Consider the following 26,521-nt stretch of genomic DNA (forward strand, 5'->3'; position numbering starts at 1 on the left):
GTATAGAGAGGGTGTAGTATTGTGTTTTATTATTATTTTAGTTAAAAAGTAGAAAAAAGTTATTTATATTTGAAATTAAAGACTTTTGCCAGTGTGTAGTTTGATTTGTGTGTTTGTTTTGCTTTTTTTTTTTCATCCAGTTTAGATATCATCGATATCAATCTCCTCGCCATCATCCTCCTCCTCAATGACCTTCTTATTATTGGCCACCTGGTTAACGGCCTTAAGCGGTTCAACACGTGCCCTATCATTGTATTCTATTTCCACTTCTGAATCCTCATCATCCTCTTCCTCGGAAGAATCTTCCTCTTCGGCCTCCTTAAGCCATTGTATAAAAGGTTTAGCCTTTTCGTGTATTTCAGTGGCCACATCTTTTGGTACATATTTCTTGCTAACCTTTTGTGACCATTCCAATATAACTTTTTCATCCAAAATATCAGCATCATAGAATAGCTTAAAGATGCCCGCTACCTTGGTTAAAAGTTTGTCCTTGTGCAAGGCTATCACCTGTTCAATGCCTCCTATTAAATAGCGTTGAGCCTTAGGATTGTTATGGGTAAAACGCAAAAGTAAAACACGATGTTTGCGCACATCTTGTGGTAGATTTTCCGAGAAAAGCAATTCAGCCAATACCAGGGAAGCCTTATTAACAATATCCAAACGTTCGGCTTCAATGAGTAGATCCTTGTGTTCGGCTACCGATTCTAATTTACCAGCATCCAACTTCTTTTTAACAATTTCGTAGAATATATCAATACGTTCCTTTTCGGTTTTATCATAATCATCCGAAATGGTCATACTCTTGGCGCCATCGGTTAAATCTTGTAAACGAGCACGTATGGCTTCCTAAACAAAAAGGGGTCAGAGCAAAAGGTTGGTTTTTTTTCGATCAATACTTAGAGGAATGGACAAACAAAATAAAGCAACATCAATGGAATCAAATGAAAGCGTAACAAAATGAAGCATACAAAATGGTGAAATGAAGTGAAAACAAATAATAATGAACACAGAACTAGGCTTTAATCTTGACAATAGACCAGACTTTAGACCCAACACCAGACTACATATAGTCCAGAAAATAACAAGGACTGCAGTTAAGACTATAGACTAAACTATAGTTCAGACTATAGTCAAGCTAAATTCAAACTATAGTACAGATTATAGACTAAACTACAGTCAAACTATACTCCAGACTATAGTCAAACTATAGACCAGACTACAGTCAAACTATAGTACAGGCTATAGTCAAACTATAGACCAGACTATAGACTAAACTATAGTCCAGACTATAGTCTAAACTATAGACCAGGCCATTGTCAATCTATAGACCAGACTATAGACTAAACTATAGTCCAGACTATAGTCAACCTGTAGACTAAACTATAGTCCAGATTAAGTACAGACTATAGTCTAAACTATAGTTCAGACTATAGTCTAAACTATAGTCCAGACTATAGTCTAAACTATAGTCCAGACTATATTCTAAACTATAGTCCAGACTATATTCTAAACTATAGTCCAGACTATAGTCTAAACTATAGTCCAGACTATAGTCTAAACTATAGTCCAGACTATAGTCAAACCATATGGCAGACTATAATCTAAAAAATAATCCAGACTATAGTCAAACTATAGTCCAGATTAAAGTCTAAACTACAGCCCAGGCTATAGTCAATCTTTAGTGCAGACTATAGTCAATCTATAGTCCAGACTATAGCCAATCTATAGTCCAGACTATAGTCAATCTATAGTCCAGACTATAGTCAATCTATAGTCCAGACTATAGTCAATCTATAGTCCAGACTATAGTCAATCTATAGTCCAGACTTTAGTCAATCTATAGTCCAGACTATAGTCAATCTATAGTCCAGACTATAGTCAATCTATAGTCCAGACTATAGTCAATCTATAGTCCAGACTATAGTCAATCTATAGTCCAGACTATAGTCAATCTATAGTCCAGACTGTAGTTAAACTATAGACCAGACTAAAGTCTAAATTATAGTCCAGACTATAGTCAAACTATAGACCAGACTATAGTCAAACTATAGACAAGACTATAGTCAAACTATAGACAGGACTATAGTCAAACTATAGACAAGACTATACTCCAGATTATAGACTAAACTATAGTCCAGATTATACTCCAGAATATAGACAAACTATAGACCAGACTATAGACAAACTATAGACCAGACTATAGACAAACTATAGACCATACTATAGTGAAACTATTGTCCAGACTATAGTCAAACTATAGTCCAGACTATAGTCAAACTATAGTCCAGACTATAGTCAAACTATAGTTCAGACTATAGTCAAACTATAGTCCAGATTATAGTCAAACTAGAGTCCAGACTATAGTCAAACTATAGTCCAGACTATAGTCCTCACTGTAGTTAAACTATAGACCAGACTGAAGTCTAAACTATAGTCCAGACTATAGTCAAACTATAGTCCAGACTATAGTCAAACTATAGACCAGACTATAGTCAAACTATAGACCAGACTATAGTACAGGATATAATCCAGACTATAGTCTAAACTATAGTCCGGACTATAGTCAAACTAGAGTTCCGACTATAGTCAAACTATAATCCAGACTATAGTTAATCTATAGTCCAGACTATAGTCAATCTATGGTCCAGACTATAGTCAATCTATAGTCCAGACTAAACTATAGACCAGACTGAAGTCTAAACTATAGTCCAGACTATAGTCAAACTATAGGCCAGACTATAATCAAACTATAGACCAGACTAAGTCCAGACTATAGTCCAGACTATAGTCTAAACTATAGTCTAAACTATAGTCCTGACTAAAGTGTAAACTATAGTCCAGGCTATAGTCAAACTATAGACCATACTATAGTCCAGACTATAGACTAAACTATATTCCAGACTATTGTCAAACTATAGTCTATAATATAATCCAGACCAGAGTCAAACTATAGTTCCTACTACAGACCAGACTTTAGCCCTGTTACTTGCCTTGTATATATCGCCCCTTATATATAAATTTATGAATATGAACCATAGAGTTTATAAGTAAAAAAACCATTCCCAAATCCACTTACCTTCGAAACATCAACACTCCAATCATCATCGTCATCATTCTTCTCGGGCAAAGCAGCACTTATTTCCGCTTCCGTCTGACTGGCCTGATTACCGCCATCCGAATCACCATCCGAATTTTTACCCATCGAATTATTGGCATCGGAAACACCATTCTCACCATTTTTACCCTTACGTTTTGTACGTTTACCCTCAGTCAATGAAGAACCCTGAGCGGCTGGATTAATAGTGGGTGGATTCTTTAAAATAAACGTATTAACCTTATGGTTAACCTTGAGAAGACCATGGAAACCACAGGCCTTGCAAGACTGAGAAATAGTTTGATTTTTAGCCGAAACAGTGAGATCAGTTTCGGGATTATCGCATTCGGGACACAAGACAAATTTGCGGATGAAACCGTCTAAGAGATCTTGTAGTTTGGCAGCATCATGGGAGCCATTCACAATGAAACGTTCATTCTGAAAAGGGGAAAAAATGCAATTAAATGGTGAGAGGCCATAGAGAAGGGGGGGGGGGGGACCTACCTTGTAATCAAATTGAGTTTGAGCACCTAGTTCACAACCAAAATACTTGGTTGGATAGGTGGCTGGCCTGCCGATGGCTCTGGCTACCTCAGCCATGTTGACTATGACCGTTTTAATGCCATTACCTTTGCCTTCCACTTTGGCCTGTATACGTGGCATTTTATAGCGATAGAAAATGTCAGTGACATTGCGATTAACATTTACAGAACCCATTTTGTTATGATATAAATTTCCTGGGACTCAAAACTATTTGTTTCCTTTTTTTTCTTCGAGAATTCCTTGTTATGGTTTTTGTTTAAAGAGATAATTTTAATGTTTTTTCAGGCGTTTCCTTTTCTACGATATATCTGTCGGTCTGCTGCAGTTTATTTGCTCTCCTGCTAATGATGATGATGAGATTTTAACTCAAATAATGCTCCAAATATAAAGCTGAACCAGCAACTTCATTACCAGCCGCTTCACTTTCAATTAACATTAACAAGTTGTAATACGAATCGTTAATGTTTGTTGTTGTTGTTTCGCTTAATTGGCGTGCGTTTGTTTTGGGGTAATTATGGTTGACGTTTGTATTGGGAATACAAGGTTTAAGATTTTTATTTTTTGATTTATTATATGGTTTTATGCAGTTTGTTAAATTCATGAAGTTTGTTTTTCTTTTAAAAGGGACTTCTGTGTACGACAACGTCTAAGGTTTTTTAAAGTTCAAACAAATTTGAACAAAAAAAAATTTGTGTTTTTTTGTTGTGTGTGTGTTGGTGTTTTGAAACTTTTGTCTTTTTTTTTTTTGCTGGAGACTTAGTTTCAAAATGTCCTGTTTTGTTTATTATAAATATAAAGTTCTGGGTTTTATTTCCTTTATTTTTAAGGGCTTTTTTGTTGTTGTTATTGTTTTATTTTAACGGCTGTTTTAAGTTTGTTTTTTTGCTTTTACACTCCTTGTGTTGTTTTTCTTTTGAAATTTTTTAGAAATTTTATATTTTGCTTTTTTTGGGGAATTTTTTTTTTTGTAAATTTTTTACATTTATTTTAATTTTTTTTTGTGTTTTATTGTTGTGGTTTATTATTATTTATATTTATAAAAAATAGTTTTTGTTTTTTGAAATTCGAAAAACGAGGGCGTGTTTTAGTTCATTTATAAATGTTGAAATGCCTCACGTTTCTCTAAAAGGTTGAAGTTTCCGATGTCTGTTACTAGAAAATTTTGAAGTCCTAGAAAAAAAAAAACAAAAAGAAAATTAATAAATTTTAACAAAAATTCTTTCTAAAACTTTCTATTCAATAAAACCCTTCTGAATTAATCTTAAAAGAAAACCAATCAAAACCTTTTCATTCACAACCTTGACCCACTTGTTTTTTCATATAACCTCAACAAACAACAACAAAAACCTTTACTTACATCCTGGCAACTTGTAAAATGAAATTTTCTACAGCAATTTTCATTTTTTTTAAACTAATATCAAATTCACCCTAAACATTACATTTCTCTATACAAAATGTAAACGAAACATGTAAAAGAATGTATACTATAATGAAAAATAGACTTCTACTATATAGCATGATAACTTAAAAGAAAACTTAATATTTTTACTGCAGTAAGTCATAAATTTTGCAAGTTGAAAACAAACAACAACTAAATAAACTTTTTATAGAAGCACAAAAAAACACCAACTTGTGCAAGTGAAAAAGCACACTTTTAGGCGTCAAAAACAAAAATAAAGTGGAAAATAACAATATAAAAAGTCAGGGCTAAAATTTTAGTATAAAACGCAAACAGAAGAAAGCAAAATAATAGAAACAACAAAATATTGACTAGAATATAAACTAGACTATAGACTAGACTATAGACTAGACTATAGACTAAATTATAGACTAGACTATAGACTAGACTATAGACTAGATTATAGACTAGACTATAGACTAGATTATAGACTAGACTATAGACTAGACTATAGACTAGACTATAGACTAGGCTATAGACTAGACTAAAGAGAACACTATAGACTAGACTATAGACTAGACTATAGACTAGACTAGACCAGACTAGACTATAGACTAGACTATAGACTAGACTATAGACTAGACTATAGACTAGACTATAGACTAGACTATAGACTAGACTATAGACTAGACTATAGACTAGACTATAGACTAGACTATAGACTAGACTATAGACTAGACTATAGACTAGACTATAGACTAGACTATAGACTAGACTATAGACTAGACTATAGACTAGACTATAGACCTACTATAGACTAGACTATAGACTAGACTATAGACTAGACTATAGACTAGACTATAGACTAGACTATAGACTAGACTATAGACTAGACTATAGACTAGACTATAGACTAGACTATAGACTAGACTATAGACTAGACTATAGACTAGACTATAGACTAGACTATAGACTAGACTATAGACTAGACTATAGACTAGACTATAGACTAGACTATAGACTAGACTGTAGACTAGACTATAGACTAGACTATAGACTAGACTATAGACTAGACTATAGACTAGACTATAGACTAGACTAGTAGACTAGACTATAGACTAGACTATAGACTACTAGACTAGACTATAGACTAGACATAGACTAGACTATAGACTAGACTATAGACTAGACTATAGACTAGACTATAGACTAGACTATAGACTAGACTATAGACTAGACTACTAGACTATAGACTAGATATAGACTAGACTATAGACTAGACTATAGACTAGAATATAGACTAGAATCTAGACTAGACTGTAGACTAGAATATAGACTAGACTAAAGTGACACTATAGACTAGACTGCAGACTAGGCAGTAGACTAGACTATAGACTAGACTATAGACTAGACTATAGACTAGACTATAGACTAGACTATAGACTAGAATATAGACTAGACTGTAGACTAGACTGTAGACTAGACTAAAGTGAACACTATAGACTAGACTATAGACTAGACTATAGACTAGACTATAGACTAGACTATAGACTAGACTATAGACTAGACTATAGACTAGACTATATACTAGACTATAGACTAGACTATAGACTAGACTATAGACTAGACTGTAGACTAGACTATAGACTAGACTATAGACTAGCTAGACTAGACTATAGACTAGACTATAGACTAGACTGTAGACTAGACTATAGACTAGACTATAGACTAGACTATAGACTAGACTATAGACTAGACTATAGACTAGACTATAGACTAGACTATAGACTAGACTATAGACTAGACTATAGACTAGACTATAGACTAGACTATAGACTAGAATATAGACTATACTGTAGACTAGACTGTAGACTAGACTAAAGTGAACACTATAGACTAGACTATAGACTAGACTATAGACTAGACTAGACTATAGACTAGACTGTAGACTAGACTATAGACTAGACTATAGACTAGACTATAGACTAGACTGTAGACTAGACTATAGACTAGACTATAGACTAGACTAGACTGTAGACTAGACTATAGACTAGACTATAGACTAGGACTATAGACTAGACTATAGACTAGACTATAGACTAGACTATAGACTAGACTATAGACTAGACTATAGACTAGACTATAGACTAGACTATAGACTAGACTATAGACTAGACTATAGACTAGACTATAGACTAGACTATAGACTAGACTATAGACTAGACTATAGACTAGACTATAGACTAGACTATAGACTAGACTATAGACTAGACTATAGACTAGACTATAGACTAGACTATAGACTAGACTATAGACTAGACTAGACTAGACTAGACTAGACTAGACTATAGACTAGACTATAGACTAGACTATAGACTAGACTATAGACTAGACTATAGACTAGACTATAGACTAGACTATAGACTAGACTATAGACTAGACTATAGACTAGACTATAGACTAGACTATAGACTAGACTATAGACTAGACTATAGATTAGATTATTGACTAGACTATAGACTAGACTATAGATTAGATTATTGACTAGACTATAGACTAGACTATAGATTAGACTATAGACTAGACTATAGACTAGACTATAGACTAGACTATAGACTAGACTATAGACTAGACTATAGACTGGACTATAGACTAGACTATAGATTAGACTATAGACTAGACTAAAGTGAACACTATAGACTAGACTGCAGACTAGGCAGTAGACTAGACTATAGACTAGACTATAAAGTAGAATATATACTAGAGACTAGACTAGATTATAGAATAGACTATAAACAGGAATACCGAATAAACAGCAGACTATAAAGATGTCTAGACTAAACAGAACACTGTAGACTAGACTGTAGACTAGACTATAGACTAGACTAGATTATAGAACAGACTATAAACAAGAATGCCGAATATACAGCAGACTATAAACATGTCTGTAGACTAGACGATAGACTAGACTATATACCAGACTATAGACAAAAGAGAACAATACAGACTAGACCATAGACTGAATTGTAGACTAGACTAGAGACTAGACTATAGAATATACTATAGACCAGACTATAAACAAGAATGTAGACTAGAGTATAGACTAGACTATAGATTAGACTAAAGAGAACACTATACACTAGACTGTAGACTAGACTATAGACCAGACTATAAACAAGAATGCCGACTATACAGCAGACTATACAGATGTCTGTAGCTTAGAGTATAGACTAGATTATAGATTGGACTTTAAACTAGACAATAGGCTAGACCATAAACCAGACGATACACAATACTATAAACAAGAATGTGGACTACAGAACAGACTATAGATAAGAGTATAAAGGAAACTGTAGACTAGAGTATATAATACATTAAAGTCCAGACTATAGACTACAATATACACTTGACTAGACTATAGAGTAGACTACGGACTAGACTGTAGACTAGACTATAGACTAGACTATAGACTAGACTATAGACAAGACTATACACTAGACTATATCTTATACATAGTGTGGATTATAGTCTACAGTCTGCCCTATAGTCTAGTCTATAGTCTGCCCTATAGTCTAGTGTATAATTTCACTGCAATTGTTTTTTCCACTAATAAAAATAATGTCAGTTCATTTTGGAACCATTTTAATTTCTGCAGCAAATCTATTATCAAAAACCGAACCTGCATGCAACTAGCATGTGTATAATAAAAAAATATTATAAATAATATTGATTTAAATGATTGTTATAAATCATGTTTTCTTGCAATGTGTTGGTACTATACTTTGGTGGCTTTTATAGTTTTTTTTTTTTATAAAATATTCTTCAATTAACATATTTTAATAAAAAAAAAAAAAAAAAAAAACAAAATAAGAAATATGTAATTACAATTAAAATTCTTACCTATGACTTAAATAACGCCGATGTGAATTCATGCACGAACTAACTAGCTTGCTCCGTTGAGGTGGAGATGGAGGTGTTTTCTGGTATACTGGTGTTTCTGTAAAAAAGAAAAACGAAAAGAAAAAAGAAAATTAAAATAAAAGTTATAACAAAGAGAATTGAAGAAAAATATTATTTTAAAAAGCAATTACTAAAAAAAAATATTAAAAAAAATACTTCAAGATCAGGCTATAGTTTAAACTATAATCTAGTCTATAGAGCAGTCTAGTCTATAGTCTAGTCTATAGTCTAGTCTATAGTCTAATCTATAGTCTAGTCTAAAGTCTAGTCTAAAGTCTAGTCTATAGTCTAGTCTAAAGTCTAGTCTATAGTCTAGTCTATAGTCTAGTTATAGTCTAGCCTAGTCTAGTCCATAGTCTAGTCTATAGTCTAGTCTATAGTCTAGTCTAGTCTATAGTCTAGTCTATAGTCTAGTCTACAGTCAAGTCTAGTCTAGTCTATAGTCAAGTCTATAGTCTAGTCTATAGTCTAGTCTATAGTCTAGTCTATAGTCTAGTCTATAGTCTAGTCTATAGTCTAGTCTAAGTCTAGTCTATAGTCTAGTCTATAGTCTAGTCTATAGTCTAGTCTATAGTCTAGTCTATAGTCTAGTCTATAGTCTTAGTCTATAGTCTAGTCTATAGTCTAGTCTATAGTCTAAGTCTATAGTCTAGTCTATAGTCTAGTCTATAGTCTAGTCTATAGTCTAGTCTATAGTCTAGTATATAGTCTCGTCTATAGTCTAGTCTATAGTCTAGTCTATAGTCTAGTCTATAGTCTAGTCTATAGTCTAGTCTATAGTCTAGTCTAGTCTATAGTCTAGTCTATAGTCTAGTCTATAGTCTAGTCTATAGTCTAGTCTATAGTCTAGTCTATAGTCTAGTCTATAGTCTAGTCTATAGTCTAGTCTATAGTCTAGTCTATAGTCTAGTCTATAGTCTAGTCTATAGTCTAGTCTATAGTCTAGTCTATAGTCTAGTCTATAGTCTAGTCTATAGTCTAGTCTATAGTCTAGTCTATAGTCTAGTCTATAGTCTAGTCTATAGTCTAGTCTATAGTCTAGTCTATAGTCTAGTCTATAGTCTAGTCTATAGTCTAGTCTATAGTCTAGTCTATAGTCTAGTCTATAGTCTAGTCTATAGTCTAGTCAATAGTCTAGTCTATAGTCTAGTCTAGTCTATAGTCTAGTCTATAGTCTAGTCTAGTCTATAGTCTAGTCTATAGTCTAGTCTATAGTCTAGTCTAGTCTATAGTCTAGTCTAGTCTATAGTCTAGTCTATAGTCTAGTCTATAGTCTAGTCTAGTCTAGTCTAGTCTAGTCTATAGTCTAGTCTAGTCTAGTCTATAGTCTAGTCTAGTCTATAGTCTAGTCTAGTCTATAGTCTAGTCTATAGTCTAGTCTATAGTCTAGTCTATAGTCTAGTCTATAGTCTAGTCTATAGTCTAGTCTATAGTCTAGTCTATAGTCTAGTCTATAGTCTAGTCTATAGTCTAGTCTATAGTCTAGTCTATAGTCTAGTCTATAGTCTAGTCTATAGTCTAGTCTATAGTCTAGTCTATAGTCTAGTCTATAGTCTAGTCTATAGTCTAGTCTATAGTCTAGTCTATAGTCTAGTCTATAGTCTAGTCTATCTATAGTCTAGTCTATAGTCTAGTCTATAGTCTAGTCTATAGTCTAGTCTATAGTCTAGTCTATAGTCTAGTCTATAGTCTAGTCTATTGTCTAGTCTATTGTCTAGTCTATAGTCTAGTCTATAGTCTTGTCTATAGTCTAGTCTATAGTCTTGTCTATAGTCTAGTCTATAGTCTAGTCTAGTCTAGTCTAGTCTAGTCTATAGTCCAGTCTATTGTCTAGTCTATAGTCTAGTCTATAGTCTAGTCTATAGTCTAGTCTATTGTCTAGTTTATAGTCTAGTCTATAGTCTTGTCTATAGTATAGTCTATAGTCTAGTCTATAGTCTTGTCTATAGTATAGTCTATAGTCTAGTCCAATGTTGCCCAAAATTGCGATTCCCTATCACGCGAGATAGGGCAAGAAATTTCTGCTGACGTTGCGTTGACTCACCTACACTATAAGCTTATTTGTGTATTTTTTTATTTGAGCATGTGTTAGTTGATTATCTCTCAACTTGCAAAACAAAATCAACTCAGTTGCTGATCAGCATTTGTCGAAGTAAGATCTGTACGCAACTTTTTTAAAATCCACACAGAAATACAACAACAAAATTTTGAGAAAGCCGAATTTATGTAGATGAATGAGAGAGCACAGCTGATAGTTTTTTATATATGAACTTTAATGTACGCTGTCTGTCAAAATCCATAACATCAATTTGACAGTTAAAATATACTTTTTAGTTTGCAGTCGTTTTATTAGTACAGTTTTATTTTGGGTTACATTTTGTTCTCTGCTGCTTTACCAATACAAATTAATGTGTAACAGTATGTGTGTGGGCAGCACTGGTCTAGTCTATTGTCTAGTCTATAGTCTAGTCTATAGTCTAGTCTATTGTCTAGTCTATAGTCTAGTCTATAGTCTTGTCTATAGTCTAGTCTATAGTCTTGTCTATAGTCTAGTCTATAGTCTAGTCTATAGTCCAGTCTATAGTCTAGTCTATAGTCTAGTCTATAGTCTAGTCTATAGTCCAGTCTATTGTCTAGTCTATAGTCTAGTCTATAGTCTAGTCTATTGTCTAGTCTATAGTCTAGTCTATAGTCTAGTCTAGTGTATAGTTAAGTCTATAGTTTTATCTAGAATCTTGACTATAGTCTAGTCTTCATTCTAGTCTATAGTTTAGTTTATAGTTTAGTCTATTGTTTAGCCTATAGTCGAGTCTGTAGTCTTGTTTATAGTCTAGTCTCTTTTAAAATTCCAGAAAATTCTTGTCGCAATAACAAAATTGTACTTTTCATAAACGGCTAAAGGAAGGAAACAATATGAAGAAAAGGTATAATAGAAAGACCCGCACAACTATCAAAAAAAGATTTTTTGTAAACTAAAAGTATGTATGCACTAAAACTACAAAAACAACGATGACAATGAATTACAACAACCAGGCAGGAAAAGGAAACCTTATTAAAACGAGGAAAAAAGAACGAAGATGCCTGGCTGCAGATAATAAAAAGTATTGATTTTGAATAAAGACTTTTGTCTAAAAGAAAAAAAATCCATTAAAAATTTCTTTAAAGACTTACTTGTATTTGGTTTATGGTAGGCGTAAGACACCACAAATTGTAATAATGTTAAAGAGCCCACCATAAGATGATGATGCTCTTGTTTTTTAGCGTAATTATACAACACGTTTAAAGGTTATATTTCAATTAAAAAATTGTTTTGTTGAAAAAGAGTTATAGAATGAAAATTAACACTTAAGCGTTTGGTAACACTAATACACACAACTTTGTGGAGTTTAAAACTGTTAAAATCTTGTTTAGAAAATTATAACTAAAATAAATTGGAAAGAAAATTTATTAAATATTTAAAAATAAAATTTTTAAAGAAACAACAGACTTTTTTTTTAATAATTTTTTTCTTTTTTTTGGGAAATGAATTATTAAACTTTAGCTGCTAGATTTATGGCCAATAATTGAGTTATTTTTTTGTTATTAACAATTTCCTTTGTAATTGTTTAACAAAGTTTTTTTGATTTTTTTCTTTAATTAATTTGTCTGTCTGTGTTGTAATGAAAAATTTCTGTATATGTTAATTATTGGAAGCAAAAAAAAAACACTCTAGTATTTTCTTATGCGTTTGATTTGGTATAAATTTTTATAGCTGTTGCCACGTTTAGCTCTTGAAAAAGACTAAAAGTTGTATCCTTTTGCAAAAGCATACCTTTAGGAGGAGCAATTTAGTTCAGAAAATGAAAAAATTACGCTCTTGTTATAAACTGCTCTCTCTTGTTAGTTTCTCTTCTCTCAGTTTAGACATTTTTTAAAATACCAAAAGTTCTAGCTCTCAGCTTTAACTTTACCTCAAAATTTTAAAGATTTCTCTAAAATGTAGCCTATTTTTAGGGGTTTTTTAAATAAATGTTTCGAATATTTCAAAATTTCCAAAAATTTTTCAATAATTTTTATAAAATCTTGCTTAAAACAAAATCTACTTTAAGGTTTCTTATCTTTTAACTATAGTCTACTTTTAGGTTTCTTGTAATATACCAAAACTGTTGCATATGTTAAGGAGCCTAAAGAAAAATTTCTTTAGCTATTAGCAAACCATAAAACAAACTTAACCAAATCTTTAATTCCTTTCTTCTGCATCTCATACCTTAAGAAAACTCTTAAAGTATAGCCTACCTTAAGGTGTCTTCAAGAAATTCCTAAAAAACTCAATTTCATTAAAGTTTTCTAACAATATTTCTGCCAAACCCCTTTAAAACATTGCCTACCTTAAGGCTGCTTTAAATAATAAAAAAACTAAAGCATATGTTTAGGCTACTTAATAAATAAACTGGTAAAATATTTATTAAAAAAAAAAAACAATACTATAAAACAAATAGTTAAACCCAAACTAAAACTACGTCATTATTAAATTATTCAAAAACCTAAAAAAACACTAAATACTAGACAAACACTAATTTACTTTTCGCATTTTAACTAAAAACTTTGCTCTCTAGCTCTTTACCAAAGCAATTTTCTACGCATGTCCTTTTTCATAATAATATCCTGTCAAAAGACCTCTGTTTTCTTCATACATATTCCATAATTTTATTGCCTTAAAAGCTAGATAATGTAAAGCCTCTAAAAAAAAAAGAAAAATGCACTAGTTAGAAAGAGAGAGAGAGAGAAAGAAGGAGAGAACGTATGAATTAATATCTTCGCTTCAAAGTGTTAAAAGGATTAATAGAAAAATTATTATGCTAGGTTGAGGAGCATAATAATAATAATAAAAAGACCCCTATTATTTTTAACAGTTTGTATGTAATGTTTTTGTCTGTATGACACTTTTTCCTTGAGAGTTGGTATTTCTATAGGCTGGTGTAAGAAGATTCTTCAAAAACAATAGACAATTAACTTAAAGCCAGAGGTATTTAGTTAATATAAGGGAGTAGAGTTCATTTAAGGTTAAATACTTTAGCTTATAGTCAGCACTAAAGACTAAGCTGTAGCCCAGGCATTAGACTGGACTATAGAATACTAGACTACAGACTGGACTACACTATAGACTAAAATATAGACTAGACTATAGACTAGACTATGGAATAGGCTATAGACTAGACTAGAGACTACACTATAGAATAGACTATATACTAGACTATGGATCAGACTATATACTAGACTATAGACTAGACTATACACTGGACTATACACTAGACTATAGACTACAGACTAGACTATAGACTAGACAATAGACAATAACTATAGACTAGACTAAAGACTACAGATAAGACTTCAGACTATTCTTAAGAATATACTATAGACCAGACTATAGACAAGACTTATACCAGACTATAGGCTCTACTTATACTACTAATAGACTACAGATAAGACTTCACACTATACATTAGAACATATTATAGATTAGACTTCAGACTAGAATGTAGACTAGACTATAGAGTAGACTATAGACTATACTATAGACTAGACTATAGACTAGACTATAGACTAGACTATAGACTAGACTATAGACTAGACTATAGACTAGACTATAGACTAGACTATAGACTAGACTATAGACTAGACTATAGACTAGACTATAGACTAGACTATAGACTAGACTATAGACTAGACTATACTAGACTATAGACTAGACTATAGACTAGACTATAGACTAGACTATAGACTAGACTATAGACTAGACTATAGACTAGACTATAGACTAGACTATAGACTAGACTATAGACTAGACTATAGACTAGACTATAGACTAGACTATAGACTAGACTATAGACTAGACTATAGACTAGACTATAGACTAGACTATAGACTAGACTATAGACTAGACTATAGACTAGACTATAGACTAGACTATAGACTAGACTATAGACTAGACTATAGACTAGACTATAGACTAGACTACAGACTAGACTATAGACAAGACTATAGACTAGACTATATACTAGACTATAGACTAGACAATAGACTAGACTATAGACTAGACTATAGACTAGACTATAGACTAGACTATAGACTAGACTATAGACTAGACTATAGACTAGACTATAGACTAGACTATAGACTAGACTATAGACTAGACTATAGACTAGACTATAGACTAGACTATAGACTAGACTATAGACTAGACCATAGACTAGACTATAGACTGGACTATAGACTAGACTATAGACTAGACTATAGACTAGACTATAGACTAGACTATAGACTAGACTATAGACTAGACTATAGACTAGACTATAGACTAGACCATAGACTAGACTATAGACTAGACTATAGACTAGACTATAGACTAGACTATAGACTAGACTATAGACTAGACTATAGACTAGACCATAGACTAGACTATAGACTAGACTATAGACTAGACTATAGACTAGACTATAGACTAGACTATAGACTAGACTATAGACTAGACCATAGACTAGACTATAGACTAGACTATAGACTAGACTATAGACTAGACTATAGACTAGACTATAGACTAGACTATAGACTAGACTATAGACTAGACTATAGACTAGACTATAGACTAGACTATAGACTAGACTATAGACTAGACTATAGACTAGACTATAGACTAGACTATAGACTAGACTATAGACTAGACTATAGACTAGACTATAGACTAGACTATAGACTAGACTATAGACTAGACTATAGACTAGACTATAGACTAGACTATAGACTAGACTATAGACTAGACTATAGACTAGACTATAGACTAGACTATAGACTAGACTATAGACTAGACTATAGACTAGACTATAGACTAGACTATAGACTAGACTATAGACTAGACTATAGACTAGACTATAGACTAGACTATAGACTAGACTATAGACTAGACTATAGACTAGACTATAGACTAGACTATAGACTAGACTATAGACTAGACTATAGACTAGACTATAGACTAGACTATAGACTAGACTATAGACTAGACTATAGACTAGACTATAGACTAGACTATAGACTAGACTATAGTCCACACTATAGTGTAGACCATAATAATCCAGATTAAAACTTGACTTTTAGACCAAATTAAAAACTAACGTCAACACTGTAGTCTTAAGGTATATATACTATGGATTGTTCTATAGACTGCTCCATAATCCAGTCTAAATAAAATCATTTTATATCAGTTCTTCAGGGATTCTTTTTAAGGTTTTTTCTTTTATTTAACAAAAAATCATTATAATCATCTCGTTATTTTCTAATTTATTCAATTCACATAAAATATAAAATAGCAACAAATTATTCAAGGTTCTTTTGCAAATTGTTCACACATGTATAAGAAGAAAAAAGAGAAAAATCAAAAATAATTTATGCATATAGAAATACACAAATCTTATTTAGTTTGCAAACAAAAAAAAATACATATTTGTTTTATTTCGCATTAAGAATCTTAGAAATACGAACGTCATCGGACGTCATCGTCAAAATCATCAACCTCATAGTAGAGATAATTTATGCTCAAACAAAATTCTGCTTTTTTTTGTTAAATTTTGTGTTTGTTTTTTATTTAAAAAAACGAAAAACTAACAAGATAAGAAACAAAATTAAACCAAAAATCAACAAAAAGATACAATTCATTCTTTTTTTATGTAAATAGAAAAGAAAATGACGTATATTATGATGAAAACTAAATAAATTTAAATGTATGAATGGGATTTTGGTTTTTATGAAGATCTGTTTGAACAGAAAGACATTTTCGTAATAGATTTTCTGGGAAGTTGTTAATTATATTCTTTTATCATAATGTTTATTTGTCTAATTGGCAAATAGTTTGCGGTAGTTTTTTTTTATATCTTTAAATGGTTAGAGTGGTAAACACGTGCTGTGATAACTAATAGTTTTTAACAATTTATGTTAGTTGTCAATGACATTTCAATCACATGATAGAAGTTTTCATAAAAAGGAAAATATTTCCAACAAAAATTGGATTTTTTTAAGTTCTACTCCAACTCATTTAAGTAACTAAAAAGCAACCTTTTTTTAAACAAAATATTGCAACAACAACTATTTCACAATGGCAACTGAATATTATTTAAACAAAATAAAACGCACATTTTACTTGTTTACCAGCTAAAACAGAGACACATTGTTGGTTGTCTTGGAAGCTTAAATAATCACCAATTCAGTTAAAACAAAGTTGTTAAGAAACAAACAAAAAAAACGAATTTCAAAAACAATAAAAATGCATTAATATAAAATACAACAAAAACACAAATCACCTTAGCAGCAACCCAAGAAAAAAATAAATAAATAATAATGGTAAAATGGTGTTTTAAAACTCAAAACTCCCAGCACAATCAATTTTTTCTTTTGAGCTTTATTTTTTGTAGTCAAAAACAAACAAAAACATGTTATACAAATAAAATCGCACATCTCAGCGAACGTTAACTGCACGAAAACCAGTCTTCGGTTTGGTTATTTTGGGTACATTTCAAATTATTATGCAGTCATTATAAGATAGTGAAGGGGGCAGGTAGGAAGGGGTGTAGAGTAGTAAAAAGACAAGTAAGAAAAAAATACAAAATAAAGCAAGAAAAAAAAAACAATTTTAAAAGTAAATTTAAGAAAAACTGTAAAAAAATAGTATGAATGTTCAGTCTAAAGACTTAACTTTAGATCAGTTTATATGTTAGAGTCTAGTCTATAAAATAGACTATAGATTAGTATATAGTCAAGACTATAGATCTATAGACTGATCTAAGACTATAGATCTATAGTCTAATTTAGACTATAGATAAGTCTGTCTATATAGTAGACTATGGAGAAATCTGTAGTCTAGACTATAGATCAGTCCATAGTGTAGTTTAAATTCTAGTCTGTAGTCCTGTCTCTAGTCTTGTCAATAGTCTAGTCTACAGCCCAGTCTATAGTCCAGCCTATAGTCTATTCTATAGTCTTAACTATAGCCTATAGTCTAGTCTATAGTCCAGTCTATATTCTAGTCTGTAGTCTAGTCTATAGTCTAGTCTAAAGTCTTATAGTATAGTCTATAGTCTATCCTAAGTCTATTCTTTAGTCTTATCTATAGCCTATAGACTACTAAAAGTATAGTCTATAGTCTAGTCCATAGTGAAATCTATAGTCTAGTTTATATTCTAGTTTGTAGTCTAGTCTATATTCTTGTTTGTAGTCTAGTCCATAGTGCAGTCCATAGTGTAATCTGTTGTCTAGTCTGTAGTCTAGTATGTAGTCTAGTATGTAGTCTAGTCTATAGTCTAGTCTATAGTCTAGTCTATAGTCTAGTCTATAGTCTAGTCTATAGTCTAGTCTATAGTCTAGTCTATAGTCTAGTCTATAGTCTAGTCTATAGTCTAGTCTATAGTCTAGTCTATAGTCTAGTCTATAGTCTAGTCTATAGTCTAGTCTATAGTCTAGTCTATAGTCTAGTCTATAGTCTAGTCTATAGTCTAGTCTATAGTCTAGTCTATAGTCTAGTCTATAGTCTAGTCTATAGTCTAGTCTATAGTCTAGTCTAGTCTATAGTCTAGTCTAGTCTATAGTCTAGTCTAGTCTATAGTCTAGTCTAGTCTATAGTCTAGTCTATAGTCTAGTCTAGTCTATAGTCTAGTCTATAGTCTAGTCTATAGTCTAGTCTAGTCTATAGACTAGTCTATAGTCTAGTCTATAGTCTAGTCTATAGTCTAGTCTATAGTCTAGTCTATAGTCTAGTCTATAGTCTACTCTATAGTCTAGTCTATAGTCTAGTCTATAGTCTAGTCTATAGTCTAGTCTATAGTCTAGTCTATAGTCTAGTCTATAGTCTAGTCTATAGTCTAGTCTATAGTCTAGTCTATAGTCTAGTCTATAGTCTAGTCTATAGTCTAGTCTATAGTCTAGTCTATAGTCTAGTCTATAGTCTAGTCTATAGTCTAGTCTATAGTCTAGTCTATAGTCTAGTCTATAGTCTAGTCTATAGTCTAGTCTATAGTCTAGTCTATAGTCTAGTCTATAGTCTAGTCTATAGTCTAGTCTATAGTCTAGTCTATAGTCTAGTCTATAGTCTAGTCTATAGTCTAGTCTATAGTCTAGTCTATAGTCTAGTCTATAGTCTAGTCTATAGTCTAGTCTATAGTCTAGTCTATAGTCTAGTCTATAGTCTAGTCTATAGTCTAGTCTATAGTCTAGTCTATAGTCTAGTCTATAGTCTAGTCTATAGTCTAGTCTATAGTCTAGTCTATAGTCTAGTCTATAGTCTAGTCTATAGTCTAGTCTATAGTCTAGTCTATAGTCTAGTCTATAGTCTAGTCTATAGTCTAGTCTATAGTCTAGTCTATAGTCTAGTCTATAGTCTAGTCTATAGTCTAGTCTATAGTCTAGTCTATAGTCTAGTCTATAGTCTAGTCTATAGTCTAGTCTATAGTCTAGTCTATAGTCTAGTCTATAGTCTAGTCTATAGTCTAGTCTATAGTCTAGTCTATAGTCTAGTCTATAGTCTAGTCTATAGTCTAGTCTATAGTCTAGTCTATAGTCTAGTCTATAGTCTAGTCTATAGTCTAGTCTATAGTCTAGTCTATAGTCTAGTCTATAGTCTAGTCTATAGTCTAGTCTATAGTCTAGTCTATAGTCTAGTCTATAGTCTAGTCTATAGTCTAGTCTATAGTCTAGTCTATAGTCTAGTCTATAGTCTAGTCTATAGTCTAGTCTATAGTCTAGTCTATAGTCTAGTCTATAGTCTAGTCTATAGTCTAAAGTCTAGTCTATAGTTTAGTATATAGTCTAGTCTATAGTTTAGTATATAGTCTAGTCTATAGTCTAGTCTAGTCTATAGCCTAGTCTATAGTCTAGTCTAGTCTATAGTCCTAGTCTATAGTCTAGTCTATAGTCTAGTCTATAGTCTAGTCTATAGTCTAGTCTATAGTCTAGTCTATAGTCTAGTCTATAGTCTAGTCTAGTCTATAGTCTAGTCTATAGTCTAGTCTATAGTCTAGTCTATAGTCTAGTCTATAGTCTAGTCTATAGTCTAGTCTATAGTCTAGTCTATAGTCTAGTCTATAGTCTAGTCTTTAGTCTAGTCTAGTCTAGTCTAGTCTATAGTCTAGTCTATAGTCTAGTCTAGTCTATAGTCTAGTCTATAGTCTAGTCTATAGTCTAGTCTATAGTCTAGTCTATAGTCTAGTCTATAGTCTAGTCTATAGTCTAGTCTATAGTCTAGTCTATAGTCTAGTCTATAGTCTAGTCTATAGTCTAGTCTATAGTCTAGTCTAGTCTATAAACTAGACTATAGATTAGTATATAGTAAAGACTATAGATCTATAGACATATCTAAGACTATAGATCAGTATATAATTTATATATATAAGTCTATATACTAGACTATATAAGTCTATATACTAGACTATGAAGAAATCTGTAGTCTAGACTATAGATCAGTCTATAGTTTAGTTTACACTACAGATCAATCTATATTCTAAACTATAGATCAGTTTGTAGTCTAGTTTATAGTCTAGTCTATGGTTTATAGACTCGTTCATAATCTTGTCTATAGTTTCTGTAGTCTAGACTATAGTCTAGTCTATTGTCTATTCTATAGTTTATTCTATAGTCTAGTCTATAGTCTAGTCTATAGTCTAGTCTATAGTCTAGTCTATAGTCTAGTCTACAGTCTAGTCTATAGTCTAGTCTATAGTATAGTCTATAGTTTAGTTTATTGTGTAGTTTATAGTATAGCCTGTAGTCTAGTCTATAATCTAGTTTATCTAGTATATTATAGACTTCACTCTTAAAATTACTTTTAGTAATCAACAAATCATTTTTTTTTAATTAGAAATTGCGGTTATCAATCTAAATGTGATTGTTTTAAGAAAACACTCACTGGCAATGATTACACATAAATTTAGAAGTCTTGCATCAGTTATTTTATATTTATATATCATGATAAATCTAGTAAAATCTTTTTTATTATTAATTTATTATTATATTAAAACACTTACCTATTATTCTTTCAAAAGTCATATAAAAAATATATTCCTTTGCACGGGCGGGGGTGTTGGTTTGTTGTTAATTCACAAAGAATCCACTTAAGATAATAAATGAAATAAGCGAAAAAAACTCAAAAAACAACTAAATATGAAGAGTTTTCAAATTTAACGGTAAGTTAAGCAAATTTTGTTGGAAAAGTTTTAAATTTTTTAAAAATTAAAAGTTTTTTTTTTAAAAAGTTTTTTGTTTTTAAACAAAAAGAGAATTTAATAAAACAAAAAGTTGAAAACAAAAACTAAATGAGGAAGAGTTTCTTTTTTATTGTTGTTGTTTTTATAAAACAAATGGAATTTTTTTCTTTTATTTATCACTGCCTTTGCACTCAGCACAAAAAATTATGTGACTTTTGTGTGTGTAGCAGAAGAAGAAGAAACAAAATAATTAACTGCAAAGAGAAGAAAAAAAGAAAGAAATAATTAAAATAAAAAAGCTTAATAATAAAATTGTTTATTGTATAAAAAGAAAGAAGATTTGGGTAGGAGGTTAAACAAAATTGCATTATTTTGGGTTTTTTTCGATTTGCATTGAAAATTTTTTAATTTTTTAATTATTTTTTTTTTTTTTTTTTTTTGCAAATAGTATAATTAAACAAAAAAAACGTTTGTTGCTAAGCGTTCAGTTGTTGTGTTTGTATTATAATTTACTTTTGTTTTTTTTTTAATGTGTTTTTCCACTTTTGCAAAAAATAAAAGTAATTTTAATGAATAGAGTTGCCAGGGTTTAATAAAAATTGAAGCAAAATGCAGCATTTAAAAAAATAACAAGATATTAAGGTCTTTAAAACAAAAATAACTTCCAAAAGTAGCTAAAGCGCAAATCTTTAGAAGACAGTCTTCTTCGAACAGCTTATGCGGGTTATTAGCTCTTGAGGTTACCATGTGAGCGTTTAAATGATGGTAGGGGATCCCCTTCTGTTAACGTTATGTGGCTTCCAAATTGCTAGACTTCTTTTAGGGGAAGTTTTAAACTATTCTAAAGCATTTACTTGTTAAAGACTTTCATTTCGTTTGGCTTAAGGTCCCCCCGGGGCTTGACAATTCTACCATTAACACAGAAGATTGTCTTGATTTGTGTGTAACAGCAATTCTTTGCTAAATCTCCTTAGAACACAGTTTCTTCAGTGTCCTATATCTACTGCTCTTTATAGACTAAGACTTTGAATGGCCATAGGTCCCCCTGGGGTTAACACCTTTACAATTAACACAGAAAATAGTCTTGGTTTATCAGTAGCAGCATTTCAATGCAAGTTTTTCTTAGAAAACAGCTTCATCAATGTCTTAGCAATGCTGCTCTTTATAGACCAAGACTTCGAATGGCCTTAGGTCCCCCTGAAGTTAACACCATTACAAATTACAAAGGATTGCCTTGGTTTGTGAGTAACAGCAATTCTTTGCTAAATCTCCTTAGAACACAGTTTCTTCGAAGTCCTATATCTGCTGCTCTTTATAGACAAAGACTTTGAATGGCCTTAGGTCCCCCTGGGGGTTGACAGCTTTACAATTATCACAAAAGATTGTCTTGGTTTGTGAGTAGCAGCATTTCAATGCAAGTTTTTCTTAGAAAACAGTTTTTTCAAAGTCTTAGCAATGCTGCTCTTTATAGACTAAGGCTTCGAATGGCTTTAGTTCCCCCTGGGGTTAACACCATTACAATTAACAGAGAATTGTCTTGGTTTGTGAGTACCAGCAATTCATTGCCAATATTCCTTAGCTCGCATTTTCTTCAAGGTTTAAATAAAGCTGTTCTTTATAGATTAAGATTTTGAGTGGCCTTAGGTCCCCCTGGGGTTGACAACTAAACAATTACCACAGAATAGATTAATTTGTTTTAGCAACAACTAAAATTTCTTATATATTTTCATTAGAAGGCAGTTTTAAGTATCTCTATTACTGCCGCTTTATACAGACAGAGAATTCAATCGGTTTCAGGTCCCCTGGGGGGTTAACACCTTTAAATAGAGGTGAATCTCTTAAGATTTAAAAGAAAAAGCTTTTCATGGCTAATTTTAGTTTAGGGTTAGTTTTCAGCAGTCGCTATCACTGCTGCTCTATACAGACTGAGATTTCAATTGGTTTCAGGTCCCCTGGGGTCGATCCCTCAAAATTAGTACTGGATTCTTTTAGATTTGCGAGAAGTAACTTTTCCTGGCTTATTTTCTTTATGAAGTATTTGCTAACATTTCTATTATAGCAGCTCTATATAAACTGATTATTTGATTGGTCTTTGGTCCCCCTGGGGTTGTAGTCTCATTAAGGCAGAAAGATAGATCGCATTGCGGTGCAATTTTCGTTAATTTTTAGATACTACTGTCTCTATTACTTAATACCTAAAGAACTCCACTGGGGTCACAAAGCCAGATTAAATATTGACAATTTTTCCAAAAAAATTTAATTTCTTTTAAAGTATTGAAAAATTTCGAAAAATATTGAAAATTTCTGAAAAACTTTGAGAATAACTGAAAATTTTTGAAGAATATTGAAAATTTGTGAAAAATATTGAACATTTTTGTTAAATATTGAATATTTATAAAAAAGTATTGAATATTTATGAAAAATATTGAAAGGTTTTGTAAAATATTGAAAATTTATAAAAAATATTGAAAATTTTGAAAAATATTGAATATTTTTATAAAATATTGAAAATTTATAAAAAAAAATATTGAACATTTTTGTTAAATATTGAATGTTTATAAAAAAAAGTATGGAATATTTATGAAAAATATTGAAAAGTTTTGTAAAACATTGAAAATTTCTGAAAAATATTGAAAATTTTTGTTAAATATTGAAAATTTTTGTTAAATATTGAAATTTTTTGTTAAATATTAAATATTTCTAAAAAAGTATTGAAAATTTTTGAAAAATATTGAAAAGTTTTGTAAGATATTGAAAAGTTTTGAGAAATATTTAAAATTTCTGGAGAATATTAAAAATTTTTGTAAATTATTGAAAATTTATAAAATAAATATTGAAAAATTCTGAAAATTTCTGAAGAAATATTGAAATTTTTTATAAAATATTGGAAAATTTTGAAGAATATTGAAAATCTTTAAAAAATATTGAAAATTTTTCGAAAAATATTGAAAATTTTTGATTAATATTAGAAATTTTTGAAAAATATTGAAAATTTATAAGTAATAAACATTTTTGAAAAATCTTAAATAATTTTTTTTAAGAAAATGTCTTAAAATTTTTCGTTTTCTAGAAAATTTCCTTCCCTTTCCATTACATTTTTCTTAATTGTCCTGGCAACCCTTAATATTTTCTTCAGTAAAAACAAGAAAAATCTACAGACACATACACACAAACCACCACTTTTTTTCCCTAGAAGAAAAAAAAACACCAAGAAAACTGCTCCCTTTGGACACGTTCTCCAACACTAACAACAGATTGTAAAATTTTCATCAATTTCCCTAACAATTTCTAGCAAAAACCACGATTTTCAACACATTTTTTTTTTGGAATTTTTTTTAACACGTCATTTATTTCTTTAGCACTTCGCCTGCTGCTAATTGTACAAAACCAACATGAAAAATTGCACAAAACTTTAAGGTCTTTATTGCTCCACAAAGCATTTTACTTTTTTTTTGCAATTCGTTTCGTATATTTTCTGTGTGGCCTTTTTGCTTAACCTCACTTTATCAAGATGGAAGAAAACGCATCCCTTCACTTCCAATAATTACCTTGTTTTATTTTAATTTGTTTGCACAAATAAAACACTGTTAACGTTTAATTTTGTTTGTATAAAATGCACAGAAAATTTTGAAATATTTGTATAAACTTTTTTCAAAAACGTTTCGCAATTATTTCACAATAATGAATTGCTTTAATACAGCGCAGCTAATATAACCTCTCGAAAAGCACAATTGATAATAATCGTCGTTTTTTTTCTTCTTGCAAAGGCAATATGGCGTAGTTAAAAGGAGAGAAAGAGAGAGCGAACGAGCAACAAAAACATAGGCACAGTTGTTTAGTAAAAGTACTTAAACAGCTGTTTAACATAACAGTTGTTTATTTTTGTTCCCAATTAGATTTAGGAAGTGTTTGGTTAAATGTTAAAAGTCAAAGATAAACAAATACACTAAGAGAAATTATCAAAAATTATTAAAGAAAATAAAGTATACTATATTTATGCAACAAATTCCAATTATTTCAAAAGTTTTCTTAAAAAAATTTCTTTAAATAAAAACAATTTATAGGAAATTATTCAAATATTGAAAATTTTTGAAAATTATTGTATAATATTGAAAACATATAAAAAAAATATTGAAAAATATTGAGTGTTTGAAAAATATTGAAAATTTTTGGAATATTTTCATGATTTTTGAACATTTTTTGAAAAATATTGAATTGAATTTTGAATATTGAATTTTGGAAAAAATTTAAAAAAAAATTGAAAATTTCTAAAAATTATGGCAAATTTTTGTAAAATATTGAAAATTTATAAAAAAAAATGTTGAAAGTGTTTAAAAATATAAAAATTTTTGGAAAATATTGAATTTGTATTGAAAAATATTGATAATTTTTTAAAAATATTGAGAAAAAGAAATATATAGAATGTTATTGAACATTTTTAAAAATTATAGAATATTAAAAAAATATTGAAAATGTTCATGAAACTTAAAAGAATATATTGAAACTATTTGAAAAATATTTAAAATGTTAAAGAAATATTGAATTTTTAAAAAATATTGAATATTTTAAAAATATTTCAATATTGAAAATTATAAAAAATGGAACTTTTTTGAAAAATATTGAATATTATTAAAAAATGTTAAAATTTAAAAAAATATTGCAAATTTTTGAAAAACATTAAAAATTTTTAAACATTTTAAATAATAAAAATTTATAAAAAAATATTGAAAATTAAAAAATAAATGGAAATTTTTAAAAATATATTAAAAAATATTGAAAATCTATGAACAATATTGAAAATCTGAAAAAAAAAAATTTTAAATATTAAAAATTTAAAAAAAAATAAGAATATTGGAAATTTAAAAAATATATTTAAAATTAAAAAAAAAGATATTGAAAATTTTTTTAAATTTTTAAAAAAATATAAAAAAGGTAGAAAATATTGAAAATCTTTGAAAAATATTGAAAAACTGTAAAATAAAAATATTGACAAATTTTTACAAATATTGAAAATGTTAAAAAAATATTAAATTTTTTTTTAAAATATTGAAAATCCTAAAAAAATAAAATCTTAGAAAAATATTGAAAATATAAGAAAGATATTGAAAATTAAAAAAAAATGTAGAAAATTTAAGATAAATGTAATGAAAACTTTAAAAAAAAATATTGAAAATTTCTAAACATTATTGAAATTTAAAAAAATATATTAAAAATTAAAAAAATATATTGAAAATTTTTGAAAAATAATGATAATATAAAAAAATATTGAAATTTATAGAAAATATTGAAAATTAAAAAAGTATA

At 30.1% G+C, this 26,521-nt stretch overlaps 1 protein-coding gene across 2 annotated transcripts; it reads right to left on the minus strand.

Annotated features, from left to right (window-relative positions):
• Positions 1 to 25,039, minus strand: LOC119606992 (eukaryotic translation initiation factor 5). Of its 2 annotated transcripts, none has more exons than XM_037960675.1 (6): positions 24,766 to 25,039; positions 21,038 to 21,471; positions 8,937 to 9,033; positions 3,599 to 4,807; positions 3,077 to 3,532; positions 1 to 846 (listed from the first exon to the last, which is right to left on the minus strand). In XM_037960675.1, exons 4-6 carry the CDS (start codon positions 3,809 to 3,811, stop codon positions 142 to 144), a joined length of 1,374 nt encoding a protein of 457 aa, XP_037816603.1. In that variant the 5' UTR covers positions 3,812 to 4,807; positions 8,937 to 9,033; positions 21,038 to 21,471; positions 24,766 to 25,039; the 3' UTR covers positions 1 to 141. The 2 variants fall into 2 exon arrangements, with proteins under 2 accessions (XP_037816603.1, XP_037816604.1); XM_037960676.1 differs by lacking the exons at positions 21,038 to 21,471; positions 24,766 to 25,039 and adding exons at positions 12,168 to 12,417; positions 12,704 to 12,778.
• Positions 25,040 to 26,521: the final 1,482 nt, after the last annotated feature.

The sequence above is a fragment of the Lucilia sericata genome, unplaced genomic scaffold (assembly GCF_015586225.1).
Source record: "Lucilia sericata isolate MDLA Ls3-8-SP2 unplaced genomic scaffold, ASM1558622v1 Contig000644F_arrow, whole genome shotgun sequence".
NCBI classification, from domain to species: domain Eukaryota; kingdom Metazoa; phylum Arthropoda; class Insecta; order Diptera; family Calliphoridae; genus Lucilia; species Lucilia sericata.